Here is a 25,602-nt window from a genome sequence, read left to right as displayed (position 1 = left end):
ACAAGTACTGTATGAATGGAAGATTTGCCTGGATAGCAACAAAGAGCTCTAACATCCTTGGCAGGTGTACCTAGGGATTTGCTTGCCATTAAGTATAAACCACCGCCTGGTACCCTGGGCAGTAAAGGCCACTAGAAGCCCAGAGGAGGCTACTTAACATAGAAGAATCTAAAGTCCATTTGAATACCTAGCTTCTGCCTACATGGCTGATTTTATATGAAACTGGGGTGACTTAAGAGAAGAACAAGGCATCAAAACTTTGGCTGGGCATACAGCCAGACATCCACACACATCTAGATAGACCCCGCAGCTGCTAAAGGGGAGGCCCAATGTGGGGGAGGACGAAGCAGTCGGTGGGAGAACAACGCAGACCTTGGGATCCAGGCTTCTCCTCATGCTCTTCTCCATTACTCTCTGGCTCTCTTTATCTCACTTTCAAAGACATAAATCAGCAGACCAGAAGGGCTGGGCTCATTAAGGTAACTGGTGGGGGAAATTTATGCATATAAATAAATACATGAATTCATAACCCAAACTGGATTTGTTGTATAGGAGCTAAAACTCAAGTAAACCAGAATAAAGGGACGGAACAGAAGGAAGAAGAGACGAGCCACGACCTTCGCCGAGAAACAGAGTGTGAGGAGTGTGTGGGGAGGATCAGCCCAGCTAGCGGGATGGCAATGCATCTAATGCTCTTGATGCCAGTGGCTAAGGGCCTGAGGAAAGGGGGTGACATGCCTGCAAAAACACTGATTCATCCTGAGTCCCCCGAGTGCAAGTGAGCAAGCAGGTTTCGTGTAATTCCGAGTACAATCGACTGCCACAGGTCACTGCAAGAGAGGTGGAAAGTTCAACATTCTTGCTCAAAGATTAATAGAATCTTAATCTGCTATCTGTCAACCAAGAATCAAATCTAAAGCCTCAGAACCAATGATCCTCTGCACAGGATAATAAGTGGAGGCAGTGAAGTGTAGGAGGCAAGCGTGCAGGTTTTGTGAACACATAGACTTGGGATAGAATGTTGTCTCTGCTCCTACCAGCAAGGGAACTTGAACAACTTTCCTAACCTTCCCAAGTTTGTCTTCTCTCAACAGGAAAAAGAGAATAGTGATTCAAACCTGATATGAATTGTTGCAAGGATTCAAGTGGGTGACATAAAAAGCCCTCGAAAGAGTATAACATCACAGCCCTTTGAATGTACCTTGTTTTTATTATCATATCTTAGTGATCAATTCTACATTTCTTCGGGCACCTAACCTTGAAGTCAAGAACTGAATCTGACAGCTCTGTCTGTTTCACAAGAGGGACACTTGCATCACTGAATGGTAGAAGCAAAACATCCTGGCTCTGCATTTGATGGGTGCACCCATGGCCCCCTGCAATCCACGAACAATCCCAATGCCAAGACGTGGGAAGATGAGATCCTGTGAGCTAAAGTTCACTGGAAAAAAGGAATTCTTGAAATGGCAATATATACGCAAGTTTTTAAATTAAAGAATCATTTTTACAACCATGGCCAGAGTTAAAGAATGAGGGGAAAGTAGATTTGTGCCCCATAGAATCTGAAGCACCCTCACTGTCACGATCCCACATGGACGGTGTTGTTACTTTCCTTGGTAGCCCTTAGAGTCTAGCAGGGGCATGAGAAGGGGATACATATTTTATAAACCTCAGAGGGCCTTTATTAATGAGTAAAACGTGTTTCTTAGTCTGGTTAAGTTTTTTTTTTTTTTTTTTTTACATTCTCCAAGTAAAAAAATATTTGAAACTTACTGTATTAAGTTCTGATGAACCTAGAAATGCTAAGAAGAAGAGGGAAAGAAATGATTTGATACAGAGTTACAGATCTGACTTCTGTGTATGGAAAGTCATATATATTTGTTCTTTTTGCACTGGTTCTGATAACCTGCCATAAAACTTTTGTTAATGCTAAGAGGAAAGACATAGCTAACGCTATAAATTCACTTAGATATCTCTGCCTTACATATTTTGGTAGCAAATTAAATTTATCACTTCATTATCCCTTCCTGGCAGTTGGAAGTTGTAGACTTTAATGGAAGGTGCCAGGGTTGTTAATAGAATCTTCCCGTCACAGATGAAGGAAATGTAAAGGCAAAACTCACAAAGATTTGATGGGATTTATGCTAAAAGACAACAGCTCCCAAAAGCACAAACTAAGAATGAAACCTGTGCCCTATCAGGGAATGGGATTAATTACTTAACAGATTTTATAACTCTTTTACCACCGTAAATAAAAATGTAGCAATTTTTACAAGTGATCACTTGGTCACAGCCATTTGCTTATAGATTGGAATTAATGAGGACATTTACATAAAACTTATACTGTTTCATCCCTCAAGACACAGTTCATTTGTCCCTTTATACTTGCTCCTGATGCCCCAGGTTGAGAAGAACACTTGTTCCTTTTAGCTTCCATAAATCTGATATCATAACAGCAGTTATGTTGAGATGAAGAGTAGTTAAGTAGTTAAGGGCACAGTTTTTGCAATAAACAGAATGGGGTTTGTATCCTGTTTCCACTGCAATAATGAAACCTCTTTAAGCCTGTTTCTACCTTTGTAAAATGGGGAAATACACACACACAAACACACACACAGGCACCCACGTAAATGTATGTATACATGTATAAGCATACATAATTGTGTAAAGCATGATTTTTTAGTAACATGATTTTTTGCAGTTGATTGTCCCTCAGTGATAAAGGGTTTATCTTTATTCATCACTCAATCTCAATTATCTATCAAAATGCCTGGCATGTAACATATACTCAATGTTTGTTGAATGACTAGATTATATATTTAAATGACTAAAATCCAAACTCAAAGTTTTATACTAGGCAGAGATATGTAAAATAAATTCAATTAGTACCAAAAATCAAATCTTTCACAAAAATTATGTGAGTTCAAAAAAGATATGCGATATTTGTTTCCAGCCATAATTTTGTAGGAGATGCATCTTAGGTAATAGAAAGTAAAAAGCAGAAACTTGAAGGAAAAAAAAATACCAGAATCAAAATATAGTTTTGGAGTCTTTACAACTTTGCAACAGTAGTGCCTCAGAAAATGAACAAAATGTACCTGAGTGAATGGAAACTCAGCCTAAAGAGTTTGTCTTTATTTCCATAGTTGCAATGTTATTACCAAATAATAAGAGAGCTATTGCAAGAGAAGATGTCAGTGCATATGTTAAAGCATTAGAAATGCATGTGACTTAAGGCTTCCAGACAAATGCCCCACTGGGTTTGTTTGCGGGAGGGTAGGTAGACCAGTAGGGTGAAAACACCTAGACCTACAATGCAACACCCTATCAGCAATCAACTTAGGGTTCTGCTCTGGGAGCTGTGGCCTCAGGCAAGGCTAGCTTTTGTTAACAGAGGCTGCAGGCACTGGCTGATCCTACAAAGCAAAGCAAGCTGAAGGCCTACCAAAGGACCTAATCAAATTTTCCATCTTTAAGAAGCAGCTTCTCATTTGCATTGTGATGCCACCTCCCTTACCTTTGTCATTTCTCAAGAAGCCAGATGTTCCCCTTCTTGATTTCTAAGTCCCAGCCAGTCTCCCTGATGCGCAAGGCCTAAACTACTTCAATTCCACATCCAGCTGTCCGCAAGTTGGCAGAGGAAAATACATTTGTTTATGCCCCCAGCCATCCATTTTCTTTAAGCTGGTTTCCAGCCAAGATTTTTATCAAGGTACCAGTTATTCTCTTCCAGTGGTTAAATTCACAAGATTTTTAGTTCCCAAAGGCTACCTGATTAAAAGTAATTTGGACATAAAAAAATGTCTTTAGTATTTCCTATATGACATGTCTCACTTTGTCCCTAAAAGTATGCTGAATGCTTGTCCTCTAATTTCTGTCAGAATTTGATGTATGCTTTAAAAAATAAAATTAATTTAATTGATATATTTATACATACACACACAGTATAGCTACACAGACTGCAAGCACACAGTTGGAGGAATTTGGACAAATAGATCTATCCATGAAACTGTCACCCCAACCAAGGTATAGGACATATCTACCACTCTGGAAAGTTCCCTTGTATTTTATTCTGGTTAAGCTCTACTTACCACTGTTGTAATTTCTTTTCTTTTTTAAATTTTTTAAATTAAATTTAATTTTTTTGTGTGTTCCAGAATTCATTGCTTATGTACCACACCCAGTGCTCCATGCAATATGTGCTCTCCATAATATCCACCACCAGGCTCACCCAACCCCCCACCCCTCTCCCCTCCAAAACCCTCAGTTTGTTTCTCAGAGTCCACAGTCTCTCACGGTTCACCCGCCGTTCCAAACTCCCCCAAATTACTTCTCTCCATCTCCCAATGCCCTCTGTATTATTCCTTATGCTCCACAAGTAAGTGAAACCATATGATAACTGACTTTCTCTGCTTGACTTATTTCACTCAGCATAATCTATCTCCTCCAGTCCCATCCATGTTGATACAAAAGTTGGGTTTTCGTCCTTTCTGATGAAGGCATAATACTCCGTAGTATATATGGACCATATCTTCTTTATCCATTCATCCGGTTGAAGGGAATCTTGGTTCTTTCTACAGTTTGGTGACTGTGGCCATTGCTGCTATGAACATTGAGATACAGATGGCCCTTCTTATCACTACATCAGTATATTTGGGGTAAATACCCAGTAGTGCAATTGCAGGGTCATAGCTCTAGCTCTACTTTTAATTTCTTAAGGAATCTCCATACTGTTTTCCAAAGTGGCTGCACCAATTTGCATTCCCACCAACAGTGTAAGAGTGTTCCCCTTTCTCCACATCCTCTCCAACACTTGTTTACTGTCTTATTGATTTTGGCCATTCTAACTAGTATAAGGTGGTATCTCAATGTGGTTTTGATTTGAGTCTCTCTGATAGCTAATGATGATGAATATTTTTTCATGTGTCTGTTAGCCATTTGTATGTCTTCTTTGGAGAAGAGTCTGTTCATGTCTTCTGCCCATTTTCTGACATGATTATCTGGTTTGTGTGTGTTGAGCTTTAGGAGTTCTTCATAGATCTTGGATATCAGCCCTTTGTCTGTAGTGTCACTTGCGGATATCTTTTCCCATTCCGAGGGTTGCCTCTTTGCTTTGTTGACTGTTTCCTTTGTTGCGCAGAAGTTTTCGATCTTGATGAAGTCCCAAAAGTTCATTTTTGCTTTTGTTTCCTTTGCCTTTGGGGACATGTCTTGAAAGAAGTTGCTGTGGCTGATGTCGAAGAGGTTACTGCCTATGTTCTCCTCTATGATTCTGATAGATTACTGCCTCATGTTGAGGTCTTTTATCCATTTCAAGTTTATCTTTGTTTATGGTGTAAGAGAATGGTTGAGTTTCATTCTTCTGTACATAGCTGTCCAATTTTCCCAGCACCATTATTGAAGAGACTGTCTTTTTTCCACTGTATATTTTTTCCTGCTTTGTTGAAGATTATTTGATCATAGAGTTGAGGGTCCATATCTGGGCTCTCCACTCTGTTAGATATGGACCACTGTTGTAATTTCTAATGATATAATTTTTTTTCTTCCTACCCTTAAACTTCACATAAATGGTATGAGTTGGTAAGTATTCTTTTGTGTCTGGCTTCCTTCCCTTAACATACTGCTTTTAAAATTCATCTGTTTCAAATGTTATGGAAATGTGTTCTTGTTTCTCTTGGATAAATACCTGAGAATGGAACTGTTGGGCTTTTTTATAAGAAAATGTTGAGTTTTGCCAAGTCATGGTAGCATTTTATATTCCCACTGGCAAAGTACAAGAGTTCTAGTTGCTCCGTATTCTTGCCAACATTTGATATTGTCAATCCTTTTAAATTTTGGCCATTATACAAGTTGTGGGGTGGTATCTCATTGTGCTGTCTTACTGCACTTTCTAATGTCACTTAACCATTTTCTCTGTTTTTTCTTAATGGGTTTATTGGTTATTACCTTGTGCTACCCTTCACTTAGGACAGTATCGCCCCTAATCATAGGCCAGACTATCCAAACTCTGGTGAAATGCAAGGCCACCTGTGTGATGAATATAAGCTGGTGACAACAAAAGATGCATCTGTCAGAATATTTCCTTGACCTACTCCTGCTAAGCTTCCTTTAGGTTGCCCAGGAGGAAGAGAATGAACCACTGTCAACACAGTGGTAAACACAGGTTTATCAGGATATTGGTGAATTAAACAGAGGTTTGCTCAATTTGGGTGCCAAGGGGATAAAGGAGGAATAAAGGCAAGAAAGTGGGGCTATGGAATGTCTGTCCTTAGACTCTAATTTGTTTCCCTTATTCCACTGCCCCACTTTCTAGTTTTTGACTCCTCCCCAACCAGTTAATACATTCCTGTTAGCGCAAGAATATTATCCTTGAAGCTCATTAGGATCAAGAGCACCTCTTATTAATTGATTCAAAGTGAAAAAAAAAAAACCACCAGATTTCATATAATTTAGTCTAAATAAAACTTTAAAACAGTGCAAATCAATTGAACTGTCCTTTCATGTTGCATCCTTCAATTGCTGAATATTCTATATGGCATTTCACAGAAATATGATTTGATTTGAGAACATCTGCAGCAGTCTGGAACACATTTTCCCCTGTACTTGACTTTTAGCTCATTATAGCTCTCAGATGTTCTCTCAGCAATCCTGTGACATATTGGAGTGTTGCTGAACAAACATCAGTGAAGCCGATGTCTTGAGTAGTGTCAATCTCAGTTGAAAATGTTTCAGCTTTCTTAGCATCAACACTAGAAGAATTTAATTAACCCACTGAAACTTTCAAAATGATAGTTAATGCATGTAAGAAATAAGAAATCAGAAAAGTGGGGGAGAGTGGATAAGCGCTTAACCTCCCACAAGCTGATGCCTGCCACCTTCAGCCTGCACTGAGGCAGCTCACGAGAAGCCTGGTTGCTCCGTGCAGCCTCCCACGTTTTGCCACGAAACCTCTGGATTGCTCTATCGCCCCTACGGAGATGGAGAAGGTGGAGGTGGCAACTGCTGCTGTCATACTCCCCTGGTCCCCAGACAAGGTCAGCTTCCAGCCTCTAATCAGCTCCCATCCAGCTGCTCTCATGTTTTTAGTAGGTGGGGCTGGGAGACCAAGGTCAGAAAAGCGCTGTTGGCAGTGACACGGTTTTTTGCCCACTGCTGCTATTACATTAAGGAAGCAGCTGGTGAGATAATGTATGCCAAAGTGCTTTGTAAATTATAAAGTGCTTATATAATTGTCATGGATAATCACTACTGTTGTTTTATTCCTAGGTTGCAGGAAGAGCACTGAGCAGGGCTATTGCATGGCAAAGTCCACCAGAAAGCTGAAGAGATGGGTGTGTAGGGTCCAGAGGGAGGTCTTTGGTGAGAGCACAAATGTGGATGATGACAACAAGGAGAGTAAAATTGGCTTCATGGGTCTGAGAAGCACATATAGTAACATGAGAGCCATGAATAGGGGAAATATTAGTATTTAAGGACCAAAAAAAGAGAGGAGGGGTCCTAAAGATCAAGTCCAAGATGGTTGTCTCCACACAGAAATGTTATTTATGTCCAGGACTTTGCCATGCTTTCTGCCTTAGCCTGAGGTATTCTTCCTACACTTACAGATCTTAAGTTTCAGACTGGTCTGGAAAATGTTCTCAAATACCCCACCACCCCTACTATCCTGTGCATATCTATCACTGTAATTATCACTATGTTATAAATAACTCTTAAGTTGTCTAATTCCACAGTAGTCTGTGATCCTTTTAAGGGAGGGCAGTTACATTATTATTAATATTTGCCTCCACGATGCCTGGCACATGCTAGGTGCTAACAACTGTCTGCTTGAAAAAAGTAAAGGAGGAACCAGGAAAAAAAGAGTATTTAAAAATCAAAGAAGAAATTTCAAATATGAAGGAGTGGTCAACTCTAGAATATAACAAGACCTAGTAAAGACTTGGAAACTACTGGTGAGAACTAAATCACTGACAACTTCAGCAAGAGCAGTTCTAGTGATTTGGGGAGTGGGGATAGGTAGAGATCTAATTTTGATGGGTTGAAGATAGAAAAACCAGTAAGGAATGAGAGACAGTGAGTGGAGATGACGTTTTCTAGAACCCAACTTTTCTTTCAGAAGAAATTTAGACTTGTTTTTCTCAACAATCCTATGAGATATATATTATTATCCCAAGTTTTTGGATGAGAAAATGGTGGCTAAGAGAAAGCACATAAGGTGCTCAAGTCCTTATTACTAACAAGAAAGATGTTATGTAAGGTACATGCTATGCTCTGTTTCCTCAGTTGGATTAGCCTGGCTGTTGGATATCAGAATAAATGTTTTCACTGTATGGTTTAGAAAGAAAGGCTCTCTGCTATCATGAGAGAAATTGGACACCGGTTGGAGTGACATAATGGAAAACTGCATTATGGAATTGGTTTCCAGCATGTGGAACCACACGCAGAAAGGAAGGTGAAGATCACTAAAGATGAGCGTTTCCATTTTATAATTTTTCAAAGGGTTACTTCTGTAGCCATCAGTGCCTCTGGTGGCAGGTACAACTTATATGGAACTCTGTGTAATACTTACCAGCTGATAGTATTGTGGTAACAATCAACTCCCAAATCTCTGTGACTTAACAGAGTTAAATTTGGTTTCTCAGTCACAAAAAGTCTGCTATCTCAGATGTCCTAGAAGTGGTGCCTCAGAAACTAGGTCATCCATTTTATGTTGCCACCTTCTCAACATGAGACTGTGATGTTCACTGAGGCAAGGGAAGCAAATATGGAGAATCGAGTGCCAGCTTCCATGTTTCCACTCAGAATCACATACCATCACATTTCATTAACTAAAGAAAGTCACCCAGTCACATGCAATAGCCAAGAGGCAAGGAGTTTGCTTCTCCTACGGAAACAGAAAATGTTAGTGGACACCACCAATGCCTACCACCATCACCAAACACGTGAACAGAGTAAGAGAATATTTTTTTTTTTAAAGATTTTATTTATTTTTGACAGAGAGAGATCACAAGTAGTCAGAGAGGCAGGCAGAGAGAGAGAGGGAAGCAGGCTCCCTGCTGAGCAGAGAGCCCGATGCGGGACTCGATCCCAGGACCCCGAGATCATGACCTGAGCCGAAGGCAGCGGCTTAACCCACTGAGCCACCCAGGCGCCCAAGTAAGAGAATATTTAAAGCAGGCTTCTTCTGTATCTCAATAAAGACTGTATAGAGTAGTACTGAATTATCTTCCTAGGAGGCCTGGATTACCACAAATGCTATGTTTACTGTCATAAGTTTCACTCAGGATCTATTTTAAATGGAAACAAAGACTTGGCTATATTTAGGTTCTGAAAGATCACTAGCTTGATGGGTGACACTGTACAGCTCAGATGGCCTGGGTGCATGCTGAAATGAACTGCCAGAAGAAGATCTAGAGAAGGTTCTATAGTTTGAGATGACATGGGATGAAACTGAGAAGCAGGGAAGACAAGCAAAATGCTTTAAAGATGTATACTAACAAATCTTCAAAAGGCATAATCTTGACGGTGTTTGCCATGAACAATCTATAGCACATCGGCCAGCAGGCATGAGGGACTGGGAGTGAGGTCTTCAAGGCATTTCCATCAATGAGGCAACTTTACAAAGGTGCCTGAAGCTGCAAACCAAAGGATTCTCTGAGCAGCATTAGCACATTTTTCTGTGTAGGCTGTAGTCGTATCTTAAACACATTTCTAGGCGTCACCTGTGACCACAAAGCACACACTATTATAGGGTATGGAGGAGGAAGTGTAGGGGATGGGTTCGAGGGTAGTATTTGAATTCAAATTTCATCTTACATGCTGATAGTAATGCTTTCTTTATAAATCCTCAATCTCCACCCAGAACAAGAAAAATCCTAAGTTTTCTTTTTTCCTGGTGTAAAGGTAACATCAAAATTAATGTGGCTAAGTGTGTTGAAGATGGAAAGTACTTTTACACAAGTTCTATGTGTATAATTAATATCAATAAGGTGCATTCTGATTAAAGTAGTATATTTGATGGAATATGAGGAATTACACTTAACTACATATTTTCATGAAAGTGACAAAAGAATAATCACACTTGTGTTTGGCAATTAGATACCTGTTTATGAATGAGGAGAAATAAGAAATCATGATTTTTAAAAGCATGATGGATGAAGCAAAGCATGGTGGGATGATGCAGAACAGTAAAAATGTTTGGTTTACACTTTATTTCAGACATACAGTGGAGCATTGCAAAGAAGCAGCTGCAGTGGTTACGAAGACTGCAAAGCTCAGTGCTGTGCAATTCCTAGATCGGCCAGTGGGCAAGTGGTCAGTGCGCCACACTCAGGGAAGTGAGAAGCTATATCCTGTCAGGTCTTGTCCTGTGTCCATGCTGATGGGGGCATTGCCACCTGATCACACAACTCTGCTGGACTTGGCTTTGGATCATAGTCTTCTTCTATATATTGTTGCCAGCCACCACTACCAACTGATTGTGGAGTTGCCCTGTGAAATAGACCCACTTACCCCAGAGATGGGAGAGAGACCATTATGAGAAGGCTGATAGCGGCACAAACTATTCTGGCTATAAGAAATGCAAAACTACCTCATTCTACAACATGAGAGACTCCTACCAGCATATCCCCTAATGGTTCACTTTAAATTCTGGTATTGCTACTGGGATTTGGCAACAGTAATAGACTCGGCCCTTCTACCTATTTTAGGACAAGGAAGGACCACTCATGCTATATTACTGCCCAAACTCCAAATTAACCAATTTTACCTGGAAAGTGAACACATCTGAATTTTTAGAAGCTTTTTTTTTTTTTTTTTTGCAAAAGGGAGTGTTTCAAAGGACAAAGATGCAAGCTTTTGACCAGATCAAACCAAAGTAAGCTAGCAAAATCATGTTATCAGTAAACAGTCAAAAGAAACTATACAAATAACGTGTAAGTATCACATATACAAATTACCCCAATATTTCTCTATGTCTACTTGTGTTCTATTTATGTATCTATGTGGCTCTGTAGCTACCTCTCCATCATCTATTTTAGAATGAACAATAACAATAATAGGCATGTGCTGAATGTCTGCTTGCTATGTGTTATGCACTTCATATATGTGATTTCTAATCTTCACAAAGTACTGGTGAAACTGATATCATTATCTCAGTTTGCCAATATAGGAATAGAGGATTGTGTGATTCATTAAGCTGGCCCAGGTTCACGCAGAAGTAAGCCATTAAGCCTGGATTCTAGACCTACTAGACTCTAACACTGTGCTCTTTTCACTACAGCACACGGACTTCTTTGTGATTAGAAACTCAGAACTACAAGAAGGGACTATCAAATCTTATTCAACATTTTTTTTTCCTTCTAAGTGGGACTAATCACCATTTACAAACAGGTGTCTACCCTATTGTTAAAGGATACTTGGCATTTCAGCATTCTACCTAAGACACTACTCAAACCATCTAATGATATTTAGAGATGCAATTAAGTCCCCATAATATCTATGCAGTAGACTCTGATTTGGTAATTCGTGAATCTGAACCCCCAGGAACTGGTGCTTTTGTTTTTTTTTGTTTGTTTGTTTTGTTTTTGTTTTTTGACATGTCTTATGAAGTGAGCTCCATCAATAAAAATATTTATCCCCACACAACCTGGCTAGTCAAAGAAAAAGATCTTAATAATACTGCTTCCTGTTTCAATCAGTACCCAAGTAACTGATAGAAATGTAGAATGTCATCTGGAAGTTTTCTAATAATATAAAGTACCCAACTGAAAGCCTCAAAAAGAAGAACTACAGTGATTCAAAGCTGCACTGGGAAAAAATAACATGGACGAGAATCACAGGCCTATAAGATAAACCGGAAGGAAAGTGGCTTTCATCTCCCTCACTCCCTCTTTTCTGGGCTAGCTCTGCAAGTTGTATCAGAGAAAAGAGAGAAAAAAATGTTATCATAGATGGATGAGGGTTAGTTGCAAGAGCCTACAGGTGTGTCCCTCATCATGGACTTTTTATTTTAAGATTTCCAGATACTTCTGATGAAATTAAATTATTTCATACTATTCCAGTTTACATGTTTTAAGTATTATATATACATTTACTCTGTTCACAAGTTCTTTGTGAGTTGTAAATACTATGAATATTTTCTCTCATTCTGTGACTTGAATTTTCATTTATTTAACTGTATCTTTTGATGGCCATAAGTTAATCTTGATGAAATGCTATCAATTTTTTTTTTTCCTGTTGGTTAGTGCTTTTGGCATCCTAAGAAATTTTTCCTTATCCTAAGATAATGAAGCTATTTACTTAAGTTTTCTTTAAAATTTTTATACTTTTATATATATGATATATTTAAAACTACTCTTGTGTCCTGTGTGAGGAAAATATGAGGTTCCATTAATTTTAGCACCGTTTATTGAAAGGACTTTCCTTTTTCCACTGAATTGCTTTGGCATCTTTGTGAAAAATCAATTGAGTATATGTGTGTGGGTCTATTTCTGGATTTTCTATCTGTTCCATTGATCTATTTGTCTATCCTGACACTAAAACATGCTTGTTTGATGACTGCAGGTTTATATAAAAACTTGAAGGCAGATAGTTCAAATCCTCTTTGTTCTTTTTCTAGACCATACTGGTTATTCTAGCTCTTTTAAATACCAATGAAAATTTTAGAATCAGCTTGTCAGCTTCTACAAAAACATGTGTTGGGATTTTGAGTGGGATTGTGCTATATATCTACAGATTAATTTGGAGAGAACGTATCTCTCCATTGATTTTTTTTCCATTATTTTTTCTCAGCAATCCCTTATAGTTTTCAGTGTGTGGATATTGCATACATTTTAATTTGTTGCTAAGAATTTCATGGTTTTTAAATGCTATTGTAAATGGAATTTTAAAATTTAATTTTCTGGTTGTTCATTGTTTCTATTGTTCATCTAGAAATACGACTGACTTTGTATATTGTCTTTATATCATGAAACTTTCCAAAGTTCACTTACTGATTTTCAATGGTGTTTTTACAGTTTTTTGAGGATTTTTGATGTATTCAATATTACCATCTGCAAATGACAGTTTTAGTAGGTTTCCAATCTGGATGCCATTTATTTCAGGTCTTCACTATACTAGTTAGGACCTCCAGTACAATACTGGATAGAAGTGATGAAAGTGGACATGCCAGCCTAGTTCTGGATCTTAGAAAAGTAAGTTTATTTATTCACCATTTAAATATGATTTGTGTTGTATAGTTTTTTATACATATCCTTTATCAGACTGAGCATGTTACCTTCTATAACTGGGTTTTTAGTATGAATGGATGTTGAATTTTTGTTAAATGCTTTTTCTGCATCTAAAGACTTGAACCTGGAATACGTAAAGAAAATTCAGTAAAAAAATAAACCCAATTTTTAAGCAGGTGAAAGATTTGAATAAGTACTTAACGGAAAAGGTATATGGATGGCCAATAAAAAAATAAGGAAGTGTTTAATATCATTAGTTTTCAAGAAAATGGAAATCCAAATCACAATGAAATACCAATGGACATGTACTATAATGGTTCAAATGGAGAAGGCAGAGAATGCCAAATGTTGGCTGGAGTGTGAAAGAACTGAAACACCCACCCACGCAGTTGGCAGGAATATAAAATGGTACAACCACTATGAAATCTGTTGGCAAATTTCTTCTAAAGCTCTTACATCCCATTAGGACCGAGACACTACACTCCTAAGTCTTAGTCAAGAGAAATGAAAATAGGTATTCACAAAAACAGTTATGCCTGAATGCTTATTTTGAACATACTTATAATACTGGAAAAGTGAAAACAGCTCAAATGGCATTTTGAATGAATAGCCAAACTGTGATATATTTATTCAATGGAATATTATTCACCCACAAAAAGAAATGAGTTACTTGACACCCACAACAACAGGGATGAATCTCCAAACCACTGTGCTGAGTGAAACTAACCACACACACAAAAACATACATCTTCTAGAATTCTAATTATATGACGCTACAGAAGATGAACAAACTAATCTATGACGATATAAACTAAATTACCTTTACTTCTGCTGGTGGAGAGGTGGGAGAGATAATGACTGGGAAGGGGCAGAAGGAAGTCTTCCGAGATGTTGGTAATGTTTGCTATCTTGACAGAAGTGAGGATTGCATGGATGTATGCTTTTGTCAAAACTCATCAAATGGTTCATTTAAGACCTGTGCATTTTTCTTCCTGCAAATTGTATTTCAATTTGGAAAAATGAAAAGCATGAAAAAATAAATAGCATGGAAGACAGAAAACTTTTAAAGTTGTGAAGAGGAGGTACTACTGCTCTTTTGCCTCTAAGACAGGGGTTATTAGGCCTCTAGTAAAGGTCATGCTCATGACGTCATATGGTCCTTTTGGACAGTTCTTTGTTCTCTGTGTTTGATAACATGTCAGAAACAAATAAATAGATGGTGAGACATTTACATATAAAATAGCACAACCAGGGGGCACTTGGGTGGTTCCGTCAATTAAGTGTTTGCCTTAGGCTCAGGTCATGATCCCAAGGTCCTGGGATCAAGCCCCACGTCAGGCTCTCTGCTCTATGGGGAGCCTGCTTCCCCTCTCCTTCTGCCTGCTGCTCCCCCTCCTTGTGCCCATTCTCTCTCTCTCTGTCAAGTAAAGAAATAAAATACTAAAAAAATAAAATATTACAATCAGAGAGCAATAGTTTTATAAAATCACATCACTTGTGGCTTTAAAATGACATGAGAATGATGTATCTGGTCCAATGGATGTACATATTTTTGTTTCTGTCATCAAAATAAAGCCTTATTTTAAGGGGTGCTATACAAACACAATGACAGTTTTCCTGATTTTAACCTAATGAAAGCCTTTTAATGAGCACAGACTATATTCACTGGTTAAAGCACCGATGTATATTTCACCATGTTTTAATACCTACTGAAAGTAATCTGGCATATTTGTTGTTTCTTTCTACAATCTCTGCTATTCTTGAAAGGGACTGGCTGGAATTTTAGTAATAAATTGCCTTTCTTTTTTCCTTCCAAATAAGGACACTGCAGATAGTTTGTGCAGTTTAATCCTATAACCATGCAGCATTGTACTAGGTGCTTGAAAACTCAAGTATAAATATGACATCATCTCTGTTTTCAAGATGCTCATAATAACTTCGGTGATGAACAAGAAGACGTATAACCAGAAGGTAATATAATAACTGCAATACTAGTTGAGAAATGAGGGACTCAATTTTCCCAGACAGAGAAGAGGGTCGTAGATGACTTCACCAAGGAAGTGACATTTACAGTACATCTTACAATACATAAGTGATGGATCAATATATTTATTCAGCAACTCAGCTACCATGCCACTGCTCCTAGTGGCACATGTCGTGTCAGACCCGGGCACACAGTGTGTGGTCTGAGTCCTCAAGAAGCTTAGACTTGAGGTATTTTGCTAAGTTAAGAAGGAATAAATGTTGTTCACCTGCCCACCTCACTCCACTCTGACTTCTTTCCATCTCATTTAACAAAACTAGGCTCACACATGAAATAGGACTTTAAGCTCCAAGTTATTTTTTCCTTCTTACACTCATTTCATTTCTGCTGCGATGGGGGAAGCAATGGCTTGGCAAGTCAAATGACTACTGGTTTTTAATGCTACCACTTCGCTGTTTTCTTACAGAGTTCATTTGTCATTCATTGACAAAAGCGGCATATACTGAGTCCTTACTGTGTATCAGTAGGTGTCGAAGGAATTGGGAAGTGGGCTTGCTGTCTGGTAGAGGAAAAAGACATTTAAAAATCCAAATGCTGTGTGATACTTGTTACAACTAAGGCTGAAGAAAAGGAGAAATTAATTCTGGTGTAGAGCTCAAAGAATAACTCAAAGAGAAGGGGGTTTTTGCGAATTTCTCTTTAGTGAGCAGGAAAGACATTCCAGATATAGGAAACAGAAAGTGAAAATGCATGCAGATCCCAACCAATCAGTAGTTTTGGCCTGTACTGTTTCCCTTTCGAGGGCTCTTGTTTAGGAATCCTACTCTCCTCTTAAGCATCAAAAAAAAAAAAAAAAAAAAAAAAAGGTGAAATCATTTCCTTCCATGTTTTTTGATTGCAAAATTTCTGTTCTAATTTTGGAGCATCCAATTTCTTTCATATTTCCCAAGCAAATAATCTCAACATACTGTGATTTGCCACATCTAAAAATTCCAAATACTAATATCTCATTTTCTGATATCACTAAAATAGATATTTTGCCTCCAACTCTAAAGAAGAATTTGTGGGTAAAGTTATAGTTGCAGTGATAGTCTCAATTAAATATTCTTCACAACCCCTTAACCAAAACCCTTGGGGCCAAAAACAGCTCGGAATTCAGAATTTTCAGGGGGTGCTTTAGAAAAGTAAAATGGTGAGTGTGCCACATTTTACTTAATACCCCAGCAAGATGTGGGTTAGCAACCTGGAATCAAACACATTAGTCTCTCTGCAGTAAACACGTAAATGTTCACTCTAGAAAGAATTAAATAAAAATTAGTAATAGTCTCATATCAGTTCAGGTCATCTTTGCTGGAAAATGAAACACCTGGTTTCAGGACTTTCTGATTTCAGAATTATTAATGAGGGACTCTGGACTTAGATTGTGATTATCTTCCTTTGATAGTTTTAGAAAGAGATTTGGAGAGATTAATTAACTTGTCCAACTTGCTCACCTAGTTAAGTAACAAAACATCATGCAAACCCACCAGTCTGACTTTGGTCTCTGCTAGGAACCTCTGTCCAGTGTGTGGCAAATGACCACTTCACTTTCACTGAGCTGCCTAGATTGACACCAGGGGTAAGGAGGCCTTGAGACTACCGAGTACAAACCAAGTGGGCACTCTGCTTCAGAGACCCCTCCTTTCCGAAGATCCTGGGAATAGCCTCTGCGTCCTTATCCTCCCAGATTTCCTTACTGCTGACTGTCTGCACGGACTGAGGATGTTCCATCTTTGATGGCAAAGCATCTCTGTCCTCATGATTCTTTTTGCCTTGGACCTAACTGCTGCACTAATTCCCTGCCCCAGTTTCCTCATCAGGTAATTTCAGAGCACTGGCCATTCAGAACTTAGTTCACTGCTTCTCTGGACTTCCTTGCCTGATTTTCTATTTCACTTCTTCTCTAGCTCAACATCATTTAGTGCCGGCTTCCTCCACTAAGAAAATCTTGTGTTGTGCTCACAGCTCACTTCTCAGTCTCTAACGCTATTCTGTTGCTATTCTCTTCTTTGTTACTTTTGGCAATGTGGGTCCTTGGATCTGTCCATCAGAACTACCACGTGACAAGATGGGTTCTGGGACCCACCTCTGATCCACTGAGTCAGCATCTCTGGGAGTGGGGCCAGAGAATCTGCATTTTTCACAAGTGTGCCACATGGTTTTTAAGCACCAGCAGTTTGAGACCCACTGCTCTGTGGTGTGCAAAGCTCTTCGTATGGGGTCTGCTCTCATGTTTGCAGGTACAGATTTATACATCTTGCACCATAAGAGCAGAGCAAACTATAAATGCCTGACTTCTTGCCTTTTCAAAGCCACCTAAAGAAATATCGCTTGGGAAGTTTCAAGAATTAATAAGTGAGGGTATGCAAAGGGAGAGTATATTAAAGATACTAATTACTTAAAAGATAACACAACTAATTTGGCCAAATCCTTGTTTCCATAGCTAACATCTCATTTCTCTCCATCTTCAAACACTGTACTGTAATTGGTTTCTTCTAAATTTCTACTCTAATTTATTCTAGCCTGACCTCTGAGTGAAAGATTAAGTAGAGTCGCAATTGTACTTGCCGAACAAATCTTTTCCTGCCTAAAGAAGCCAGCTACTTCTAGCAGGTCCTTCTGAAAAGGGTCTACACTATCTTGTTTTCCCTGTAACATGAAAACACTGCAAAGAACGGAATCCTATTCTTCAGCTAATGAGAGAACAATCCCAGCTGTTTTCGAAGATAGGCGCCCCACACCGGCAGCACCATGAAGGAACAGTTAGGAAGCCCCCCCACCCCACCCTGGATCCAGTGTGCTTTGATTCACTGTTAGGGACATTAAGCTCAAGGGGACCATCTCCTGTTGTTTTGATCACATCAGTCCACACTGGGGTATCCAGGAGCATATCTCTACAACCAGACCAACTGCTAGTTCCTCAACTTGGGGTTGAGCACTGAATCGCTAATATAATCACACAGGCAAAATCTATGTGAAAAAAAAAAAAAACCTTTTTAAAATGATAATGCTGAAAATGACACGATTTTGATGAAGTCTGGGCTCACCAAAAAAAAAAAAAAAAAAGTCAGAATCTAGATTCCATCTATCAGAAAATCAATTTCCACTTATGTCATTGACACAAGTGTCTCCACCATTATTCATCTTTTATTTGAATATGTAAGTTTTGAGATGAGTGTGGAAGTCTTTTAAAGACAAAACAGCACAGTGCAATGTGCCTACTTAACATTTCAGCTTACACGGTGACCGCTTGAATTTGAGATGATGCTTTTATGGAATGGTCATAAACCATCAAAACTACTGTGTCAGAACCAATTTACTTGGGATATTTACACTGAATGAGTGTAAAGTTATTTGTGAGAAAAAAATTTTTTTTTTTACACTGTGAACAACCTCCAGATATGGATGGTCATTGATAAAGGCAAGAGCACTCACTGTCTAAATAATGCAGACTCAGTTTATGATAATATGATTAGTTACATTAATAATGCTGCTTAGGCAGAGTCTTGCTAATTACAATATTATAAATATTAATGCCACCCACTCTCTTTTCTGTTTGATTGCCACTCATGGAGTCATTCATCACGATATTTTCTAGGAATTCTCACTGTAAGATTTTCTTTCTTTCTCCCTTTTGTTTCTCATTCCTGGACTTGCAATCACGTACATTATTTTTCAAGAAGCCTTTGTTTTTGGCTATCTGGGAGGGGAGTCATAGTTTGCATTAGAAGTAGCCAAATCCAAGTCAGTTATATGATGTTTCCCTCATTCTTTCAGAGACTCTACTCCTGCCATCCAAAGCAGGGTAGCCAGGGTTTTTGTTTTCTATTCTTTTTCATGTGACCTGTTTCAAGTTAAGATTCATTTGAATTATTAAATGCTTCCTTAAAGAATCTTTTTATACTTGCCTTTCTTTTTTTTTTTAATGTTAATTATTGATGTAGTGACAGGCTGAAAAGACTCAGAATTATAATTTTTTCCTCCCCTCATTCAGGACTCAAGAAACGTCTTCTGACAATGGTTGTCTATTTAGAATAACACAAAGGAAATACAAAGGCAAAATGCTGAATGTTGTTTTAGAAAAGATTTGCTAAAATCACTATATTATACAAAATGTAAATGTAGTATATATTTCTCTGAAAATAGCAGTTAGTGAGAAAGTTGGGACATAACCTTTTGAGCCCAGGTTTAACCACATAGCGGAAGCAGTTACAAAAGATACTGATTAGATTTTAATTTTAAAAACTTCATCATATTATTCAGGGCTCCAGTGATTTGATTGTCTTGAAAATAAAAAGGTAATGTTATAATTTCCAGAGCTTGTTAAAGAATAAAGAAATCCCCAGCCTCCCACTGGAGAGAATGCCAGTCATCACCACAGTAAGCAAGAATCTGGAGGCACTTCACACTACAAACTTCAATCTTTTTTCCTTTACATGACCTTGTGTTATATTGGTTTTATAAAAATGTAACTCACAGACCTATCATATAGCTGTAATCAAGCCTCCTTCAGAACGATTCCACTACAGAAATAACATCCAAAAGGCACTGTGTTTCCTCTGTTAATGAGATAGTGGGAAGGAAAACAAGACCTGATGTAGAAAGCACCCGAGGTAGAGTTCTTAAGGACAAGAGGAGAAGTGAGCCCATACCTTTCCCATGAGTTCTGCAATACGGGGAACTGGTTTCCCTTTCTGGTGACTCACGGTAGCTGGACTCTGCCCATCCCAGTCTTGTAGTTCTTCAATGCTTTTCAGATACAGCAGGGCTCTGAGGCCAGTGCAGTAGTCTTGGATGACAGTGAAATCCTGATTCTGAACAGCACTGCATACCTAGAAAAGATGGAACAATCAACCAAATGTCAATCTAAGAGCTAATTCTCCAAATGGACTCACTTTGCATCTATTCAAGGAAAGCGATTTATGTTCCAGGCACTGTTCCAAGCACGGCATACCAATCATTTTGTGGGGATGGGAGTGGTGGGGAGGGAGGGGTTATAAAGAGGCACAAGGAAACTTCTAGGGACAGCGACTACTTCCATAAACTCGATGTGGTGATGGCCTCACAGGTATACATGTATTTCAAAAATGGCCAGATTGGACACATTAGATATGTGCAGTTCACTGTACATCAGGCAAACCTTAGTACAGCTGTATAAAATCAGATCCAGTCAGTTGGATTTACAAAGAATCCAATGTAGCATAGCATAAGAAACAACCTTTTAACTCTCTCGTTTTCTGTCCTTTGGGATGTACTGCCGGAAGGTAGTTCTCACGCCCAGAGGTGGTCATGCCAAGGCTGGAATGCTGTTCATCACTAACTCGAACACCACTGACCCCTGTCTCCCTTTTCATCTTTGTCTACTGGTGTTCTTCTTTTTGTTCACTATGCTCCAGTCACCAGGTCTTTGCTCTCTTCCTCACATCTGCCATGTTCGTTCTTTGCCTTAAGACTTTTTCATAAAATCTTGCTGTCTAGAAAATTTTTCCCTTTTACCCATGGTTGACTACTGGCCCTTTCCCTTATCATGGTAAATATAACTTCTTTGAGGAGGCCTCAGAGAGCCCAGAATAGGTTAAGGCCTTCAATTACTACTACATTTGTTTCCTTATATCCTATTGCATTTGATGTACAGCTCACTCCCCAAACAGGCTGAAGCTTCAGGAGGGAAGAACCTGTTACTTATCTTGGTCACCATATTATCCCCAGTGTCGAGTACAGTGTTTGTCACTTATTCTGCTCTTAATAAATCTATGTGGAGTGCCTGGATAATTTAGAAGAGGTATTTTAATTTGAGTGACCATATGTTAGAAAATAAAGAATTAAAAAAATTCCAGAGTAAAGGAAGGCTAAATCTGAAAAATTAGGATACTTCCAATAAAAATAAACTTGAAAGTCTGTGTTGGGCTTTGAGTTAGAGCTTGAATTTAATGGATTTAGAAAAACACTTCTAGGTTAATTATTACCAAAGACACCTCCAAAAGCAGGCACAAAAAATCCTTCATTTCCTATTCTGAAGTGCTGTATGTTACTACAATGTAGAGAAGAGAACTGAATAAATACAGAGAAGAATATTTTCTAGGAAGCACATTATATTACATTAAAAAAATTGTTTCTTAGGAAGAACAATTTGAGTATTAATTAGGCCTCTTAAAACTTACTGAGAGTTGATTTTTTTTAGAACAATGATGAAAAACATTATTATAATTTCCTCCACAGGATTTTTTTAAACTGTAAGTCAACTGATGCCTTACTTTACCTTCTTCGTTCACAAGGAGATTCCAATTTTTTGTAGTACATGCTTATGGTATAATTTTACTCTAGTCTTAAAATAGTTCCCCATATGACCATAAGACATCAAATTTTGAAAACACACCATATCATGTTCTTTATGGGATGTTCATGATTGTTGTAAAAACTTGCTTGCTAAAAGGTATCTAGATACTTTGTAACATATGAATGCTAATGTTAAATCTCATTTATCCTGAGTTGTCCAATGAGAAGACACAAAAGCCTCTAATTCTCTTAATCCACAAACATGGCACAATTTGTATATGGTAGACTAAGCTCCATGGTGCTGGAGTGGTCAAGAGCAGATTCGATGTATTTCATTTTATATTTCATTTCATTTCATTTCACTTCATTTCATTTCATTATTTTTTAACTGAAGTAAGTTAACATAGACTTGGTGTATTTTTAACTATGGAAGAACATGGTGGGCCTCAAGACTGGGAAGACTACCTTTTTCCTACCCTCTCCCACGTTCCCATCCTAAAGTGTTACTGTGTCACATTTAAGGGAGCTATTCTGAGTAGGTGAAGGGAAATAAAACCTCAAGAGGGAGAAGAGACTACAACATGGCGACTGAACATGGCTGGGATGGTGTGCTATGCTGGAAACACTGGAAGCCGCCATCAGACATAGGTGTTTAAAGGGATCACTTCAGGTACGTTTCATCATAAGGCAAATGCCAGACTATTTGTATACCTTCCTAAAATGAGTAATTTAATTTCTACTTTCTGATAAGATTAAACTTGTTAATTTTCCTGACAGAATGCCTGATCGTAGGAACTCTGCATGCTGATATTTTCTTTTAAACTTTCAATACACATATAAATTATCTGAGGATCTTATTGAAATGCAGATTCTGTTGCCACAGGTTTGGAATGAGACCCAAGATCCTGTATTTGTGACAAGCTCCCAAGTGGTACTCATGCTGCTGGGCCACCCTTGGAATAGCAAGATCTGAAGCACCAGTAGGGATGAATCTTATCTTAACCTGAAATGTTGTCTGCAAAGTGAATTTCTTACAACTAACAATTTCTTGATTTTTACCATTACACTGTAGCAACATATTCATGGCCTTTAAAGAAGCACTACTTATTAATAATAATGATAAGTCCCATCTGAGAGACGAGTAATTTTCTGATGAAATAGTAATAAGACCCAAAATAAATATTAGGATGCAAGCACAGCCTTGGGAACAGATCTCCGGCCATGGGATCTGATGCTCAGAGAATGGATTTGCTCAGAAAGGTATCTTGTTCTTGCCTAACCTTTACACTCCACTGAGGCCTTTATCTCTATCTTCAAGGTAAATGGCGCCTTTTAAAACTCCAAATATGTAGCTGCTATTCCTAAATGGGTATATTTTATATGACATCTCTTTGTTTGTTTAACAGCTCTGATTAGGACTCTTAATAGGTGTTAACATGTTTGCTCAGTATAATTTGTAAGTTCTTTATGGTGAAGGCTGGTTTATCTTTCTTCCCAGCAGGATATCAGGTGCCATTATAAGGATCATTGCCACCATTAATTATTTCCATAAGCGTGAATATCCCTATAGTGAGCTGTTTTAAATAGGGGCCCCTGGATTCTCAGCAGGATCAGCTCCGTGCAGGGCCTGAGTAGGTGGTGGCCCCCTGTGCAGCAGGAGTTGAGGAGTGTCATGAAGTTCCTATTGCCACTGAAGAGCCTCCTCCAGAGGTCTGACACAGTGCCCTGAATTCTTGGTTTAGGCAGGCACATTTAGTAAAAGCCTGCCTATGCAAAGTGAGTGTGCAAACACCTGCAAGGTGACAGAGGGTTGTGGGGTGTTATTCCTTTCTCATTATTTCTCATTAAGTGAGATTAAGCACATTAACAGTAAATTACCTATTTATGGTGGATTTACATCTTAAAAAAATCTCCTTTACCTACATCATCATTTCTTTCAGTACTCAGAACAAACCTGCAAGTTAAGCAGGAGAGAGGATAATGCTTTTCCTTTAAAAATGGTAAGAGCTTGGGGCGCCTGGGTGGCTCAGTGGGTTAAGCCTCTGCCTTTGGCTCAGGTCATGATCTCAGGGTCCTGGGATCGAGTCCTGCATCAGGCTCTCTGCTTGGCAGGGAGCCTGCTTCTCCCTCTCTCTCTGCCTGCCTCTCTCTGCCTGCCTCTCTGCCTACTTGTGATCTCTCTCTCTGTCAAATAAATAAATAAAATCTTTTTAAAAAAATGGTAAGAGCTTGAATTTGAAAAACTATTTCTTCAAGTCCAATCTAGTGGTTTTTTAATGCCATATCAAGTCCTATAGCCCAGAGGCAAAGAGCATGCACACAGAAGTCAAGCAGAATCAGGTTTAAACTACATCATAGTTGCATAAGTATGAGCAACTTTCTTTACTTAAAAATGGGAATAGTGCATAGGAAACTAAAAGGAAACATGCTTGAACCTTAAAATAGTAGCTAGTACTTAGTAAGCTAGATTGGCACAAAAATAAATTTTGTAACATGAATAAATCATTAGAGCATGAATTAGGCACGATATAATTTTTTAAGCCTAATACTTTTTTGGTCTAATGCAGTAAAGGAAGGTTGTGGACATTGTGTTTATTTGTGGTAAGTAGAGATCTCAAAAAAAGTTCTGGTCTGGTTGCCACAAACCACATCTGAGACTCGGCTCTGTCATTCAACCGTTGTGACTGGGGTTAATCAGGCTTGAGTCTCCCTCTCCCACCTCCAAATCTGAAAAAAAAGTGTATGATAATACCTAATTTCTTGTTGTGGGGATCAAACTGTACTATGTAGTTGGCAGTGCTGTGGAAATTACAAAGCTCAGAAAGGACAGGAATTGTACTAAACCACATAGTTATTACTGGGTAATTTAAAGCTGAAGGTGTCTTCGAGCCCAAAATGGAAAGAAAAGGCCAACTTTGCCTAGAAAGAAAAAAAACAACTTCCTTGAAATGTAAAAGACAATTTACTAGGAAGATAGCAAATTGAATCCAAATTGGATTACCAATATTAATCCCAGGTAAATAATTTGGCAAGGAAGAGTTCTACAGAATCAGAACACTGTAGACTGGCCCATGTCTTTGTGTAATAGAGCAGCAATCTCTCATATGATATTTCAAAATGTAACAAGGTTCTTAAATAGGAATCTTAAACTACCAGACGCAATACAGAAGAATTCACGATCATTAACTAGGCTTTTCATTTCTTATCACATAGGTGGAAAAACTACACTCCAGGTGTTAGAAATATGTGCCACCAGGCTATATGCAAGTAAAATATGTTTCTGATTGAATCCAAAGTAGCCTTTAAGTTGCTATAAGTTTATTAGTAAAAGGAGTATTGGAGGGTACCTGGATTTAAGTAAAAAAGGAAAATTTTCTGCAGTGTTTATCACATTACAAACTATACTAGTAACAGAGTCTCGTGTAGCTGGAAGAAGTTCAAGAAGGGCCATATGCACCCCAATGTTCATAACAGTAATGTTCACAAGAGCCAAACTGTGGAAAGAGCCGAGATGCCCTTCAACAGATGAATGGATAAAGAAGATATGGTCCATATATATGATGGAATATTACTCAGCCATCAGACATGATGAATACCAACTTTTGCCATCAACATGGATGGGACTGGAGGAGATTATGCTGAGTGAAATAAGTCAAGCAGAGAAAGTCAATTATCATATGGTTTCACTTACTTCTGGAACATAAGGAATAGCACAGAAGACATTAGGAGAAGGAAGGGAAAAATGAAGGGCGGGAAATCAGACGGAGAGACAAACCATTAAAGACTGTGGATTCTGAGAAACAAAGTGAGGGTTTTAGAGGGGAGAGGGACAGGGGGACGGGTGAGCCTGGCGATGGGTATTAAGGATGGCGTGTATTGCATGGAGCATTATGTATGGTGCATAAACAATGAATCTTGGAACACTATATCAAAAACGAATGAGTGACTGTATGGTGACTAACATAACAAAATAAAAAATTTTTAAAAAAAGTTCACGAGTATTTCTGTGAACATAGTCTGTAGATAAAAGACTGAATAAGAAGGATTATCCATCCAATTCCTAAAGAGTTCCCAGAA

The 25,602-nt window shown here is 38.5% G+C and overlaps 1 protein-coding gene across 1 annotated transcript in view; it reads right to left on the bottom strand.

Moving 5' to 3' along the window:
• Positions 1–25,602, bottom strand: part of DPYD (dihydropyrimidine dehydrogenase) — an 831,093-nt gene that overhangs the window by 100,593 nt on the left and 704,898 nt on the right. The window contains exon 20 of the mRNA XM_032302713.1: positions 19,902–20,081. Coding sequence (XP_032158604.1) covers positions 19,902–20,081 — 180 coding nt within the window. The remainder of the gene's footprint in view (positions 1–19,901; positions 20,082–25,602) is intronic.

The sequence above is a fragment of the Mustela erminea genome, chromosome 10 (assembly GCF_009829155.1).
Source record: "Mustela erminea isolate mMusErm1 chromosome 10, mMusErm1.Pri, whole genome shotgun sequence".
NCBI lineage: Eukaryota > Metazoa > Chordata > Mammalia > Carnivora > Mustelidae > Mustela > Mustela erminea.
The sequence above is the reverse complement of the archived record's forward strand: the minus strand, read 5'-3'. Positions and strand labels throughout refer to the sequence as shown.